Source organism: Centruroides sculpturatus, unplaced genomic scaffold (genome assembly GCF_000671375.1).
Source record: "Centruroides sculpturatus isolate CEXI.00-Female unplaced genomic scaffold, Cexi_2.0 scaffold1009, whole genome shotgun sequence".
NCBI lineage: Eukaryota > Metazoa > Arthropoda > Arachnida > Scorpiones > Buthidae > Centruroides > Centruroides sculpturatus.
Genome location: NW_019385199.1, coordinates 195668 through 199368, shown reverse-complemented (window position 1 = coordinate 199368; position 3701 = coordinate 195668). Strand labels below are relative to the sequence as shown.

Below are 3701 nucleotides of genomic sequence, written 5' to 3'. Positions count from 1 at the left end.
GAGACACGTGACTTCCGTTCGGGATACTTTTTTTTTTTTTTTTTTTTATAAAGCCTAAACGACGCAATTTAAGAGCTTATTTTAAGCGTGTAAAACGCCACTTTTAAGGGCCTATACGTTCTTTGTCTATCAAGGGGCCTCAAAATTCAGCTCTCAAAATAAAAATCAGTAGTAAATTTAAAAATAAATTGTTTTTTTATATCCATGGATTACTATATTTTTTTGTTTTTAACACTCTTGCCTATTGAAACTTAATTTTTGTACCAATAAGTTTCAATTTTCGTAATTAATACAATCCGAACATCGGTAACCTTTTAAATACAGCCAGGCAGTTGTAATTTTATATTGATTAATTAATTTACATTGTTATTTCCCAGTGTCTCACCTTTTTTTCGGATTAAGGTATAGTGCCTACCAGAGTAAAAAACGTGAGCGTAGAATGCACAGTGTAGTGTATGGGTAGTAAAAATATTTAAAGGGAGCCTCAAAATTGAATTGCGCCTGGGGCCTCTCGTGTGCTAAATCCTCCACTGCTATGCACTATAATCATTGTACTAACCATTAGTTTTATTTTTACATTTTTGCCTTTTTCCCTCTTGTGGACACTAAGAGAACCATTTTAACCATACCAGTCGTGGGCTCAGCTAAGTCCACAACGAGGGTCCCAGCGAATCCGAGGAGGACCACCCACGTAAAATTTCTAGGGATTGCTGGACCGGATTGCATCCCGATTCCCTCACAGAATTGTGAATTTAAATTACGAAAAGGTGTTCTTCAAATTGTTATTTTAACGATAATTTTTTATTACTGTTTCAGATTCTTTGATATTTTATAAAATTATTTTCTTTAATTTTATTGCCAAAGTCTTGATCGTAAAATTAATAAAAGTTCCCTCGAGGAGGAAAGGAAAAAAGGGGGTAGCAACCTTGGATCTAAGCCAAGGATGCCGGAAAACAATGGAGCGGAGATTAATATTCGAGGAAAAAATGGCGGATTTTTATTTTAAACGCAATAAAATAAATAAAAATATCGAGTGAACCGAGTAAAAATAATTGCCACGATTACGGATAACTGAAAGACATTCGAATTTCTAGCATTTATACATTAAATAGTTCATCCTCGACGATGCTAGAGACTAAAACCAGTACGCAAATGAAGGATTATGCAGCGGCAAGAAGCGAATACGGGTTACAAATTTAGAGTTTACTGGTAGAATTATTTTAAAAAGCAACTAAATCAGTGGAGAAAATTAATATTTACATTAGAAAATATAATGATTTTGTGAACTCGGTGATCTGTATATATTTAATTAATCTAGTTTGCCTTGAACTTTCTCTCCCTTTACCTCGAGGAGAGGAAGGATGAAAAGCGTGTTCCTGGATAATTTAAAGCTCTAATTCGTGAATATTAATACTACATTCTGGAAAAAGTACTTACGAGGGAAGCAATCGACTCCCACCATCATCCAAACGAATAAAAAATAAATTTCCGCTCTACTCATTCTACAATTATTACAGAAATTTTGCACAAACCCTCGCGATGAGACTTACTTTTTAAAAGGATTTATCACGTGTTCGTAGTGGATCCGACCAATAGTAATGTCATCAAAATTTCGCAACGTTCCCTTTCCGAGATTTCAATACGTGAATCTTGAACTTGGGTGTTAACTGTTTATATAAATCCACTTATCTTAACAGATTAAAACTTGAAGCGGTGCATAAAACGAATTGCGATTTGAAATTCTGGAAATTTGCATTTCTCTAGGAAATTATATTGAATAAATCGTGGGCGATACGCGTCATTCTTGAACGTGTTATTTACAATAATATCGATGATTGCCGGATGGAAACATCACACAATTGTTTACACAATTGATATAGTGGCATCGAAAGTCACTCCTACTCGTAGAAAAGGTCAAGAATTTTGTATACATATTCAAATGTAAGAAATTCTAATTACTAGAATAGATAAATTAGATTCGTTACAGATACATCTGTAACGAATCTCTCATTAAAGTGTCGGTACAGTACGCGATAATCGGGTGTTGAGCGTGTTAAGAGGGTTAATAGTTCGTCCTTTAAGCTATATACTGTATCTGACAAGCTAATTTCATACAGCTTTTACTCTATGTTTATCATGAAAAACCTATTTATTTGAGCTTCCGAAGGTTGACAATTTACCTTCAGCGTAGCAGTTAGAAAATGACACTATTTGTATAGATTCCTCTTCAGAATGAAGGTCACGAAGCACGACTTTGATACAATGTAAAAATATTTAAAGATATAGTGATAAATGTATAGATATTCTTAAAAATAACAAGCAACTTTAAAAGTTGAGATTGCCGAAACAGCAGCGTTCGGAAATTAGTTAATCAAATTACAAAAGAAGTCGGTTTAACTCGGTTAACTGATTTTTAGGCCACAACGTTTGTGGTAATAGATAGCGTAGCAAACAATTTGGAGAAAAACGAAGGCACAGACGAGGATAAAAAGTGTGGGTCAGAGCTTCCCAACTGGTAGATCGCAATCCATTGAAGGGTCAGAACGAGTTTCTACGATGTTAATGTTGAAAATGTTCTTTGGTGATTAATTCAATTGTGTCTTAACCAAATTTTTCGTAATAATGAGGCTGTTCCTCGTTACCATGAAGAACGTATTTTGTTAAGACAAAGTTAATTCTCCACCAATCTTACACGGTTAAAAATTTACATCAGCATCTTCAAATTTAATTGGTGAGAGAGTATCCTACGTGTATATATCGAGTAACGATGGTGACACGTGCTGACTGTTGTGCGGCTTGATCCTCACGAAATATATTTATCGATCATAAACGTCATTTATTTTTATCGAGAATAAAAATATCAATAATTTAAAATAAGCTTTACACAGTACAGTCGACCCCCTATAACACTGTTGATAATTCCGTTTTATATGAATTCCATGTTGTACGAGTCACTTAGATTTTACAAATACGTGAGCCGTTCACAGCCCGGCACAGGTATTTGTAAAATCTAAGTGACTCGTACAACATGGAATTCATATAAAACGGAATTATCAACAGTGTTATAGGGGGTCGACTGTATATCGCATAAGTTCATCATAACTTTAACCAGAAGGATCCGGGTTCGATTTCTGTTGAATGACTCTCGAGATAATAGTTACGCTACTGTATTTTAATGGGTTATATTCATTAAAATATTTGGACGAATGTAAATCGACAAGAATGGTTTCCCATTTAATTTTGGGCACGAGTTTATGGATACGTTGCTTGGAGACACGTGACTTCCGCTCAGGATACTGTCGAGTAAATTGATTGTTAAGGTTACGTTTAGTCATCAAATATACTTAATATATGACCAGAATATAATGTAAACACGGAATTAGGAGGTTAAAATTGCGCATTATGTAAAGCATTACTTGTATATTTAGTAATAGTAGTAAGTGACATTGATAAAGGATGTATGTAGGAGGACAAGGGTACAGTACGTGTGTAAAGAATTCTTGGAAGCGTAAAAACATTTATCCCGATCAGTCGAGAGTTTCCAATAATTTGTGTTCGGACAGGCATTAACGATCCTTTATTTACGTTTATCTATTTTTAATCAACGTTCTTAATTGGACAATTTATAAGTACGATGATCCAGAAAGATAATCTTCAATTCATCGCTGCAAACTAATCCGATGATTATTATATCAATAGAC

General features: G+C 34.3%; 1 protein-coding gene across 2 annotated transcripts in view; it reads right to left on the bottom strand.

The window, feature by feature from the left end:
- Positions 1 to 1563, bottom strand: part of LOC111636051 (kielin/chordin-like protein) — a 14462-nt gene extending 12899 nt beyond the window's left edge. For both annotated transcript variants that reach the window (XM_023381209.1, XM_023381210.1), the window contains exon 1: positions 1438 to 1563. In XM_023381209.1, coding sequence (XP_023236977.1) covers positions 1438 to 1501 — 64 coding nt within the window. In that variant the 5' untranslated portion in view covers positions 1502 to 1563. The remainder of the gene's footprint in view (positions 1 to 1437) is intronic.
- Positions 1564 to 3701: the final 2138 nt, after the last annotated feature.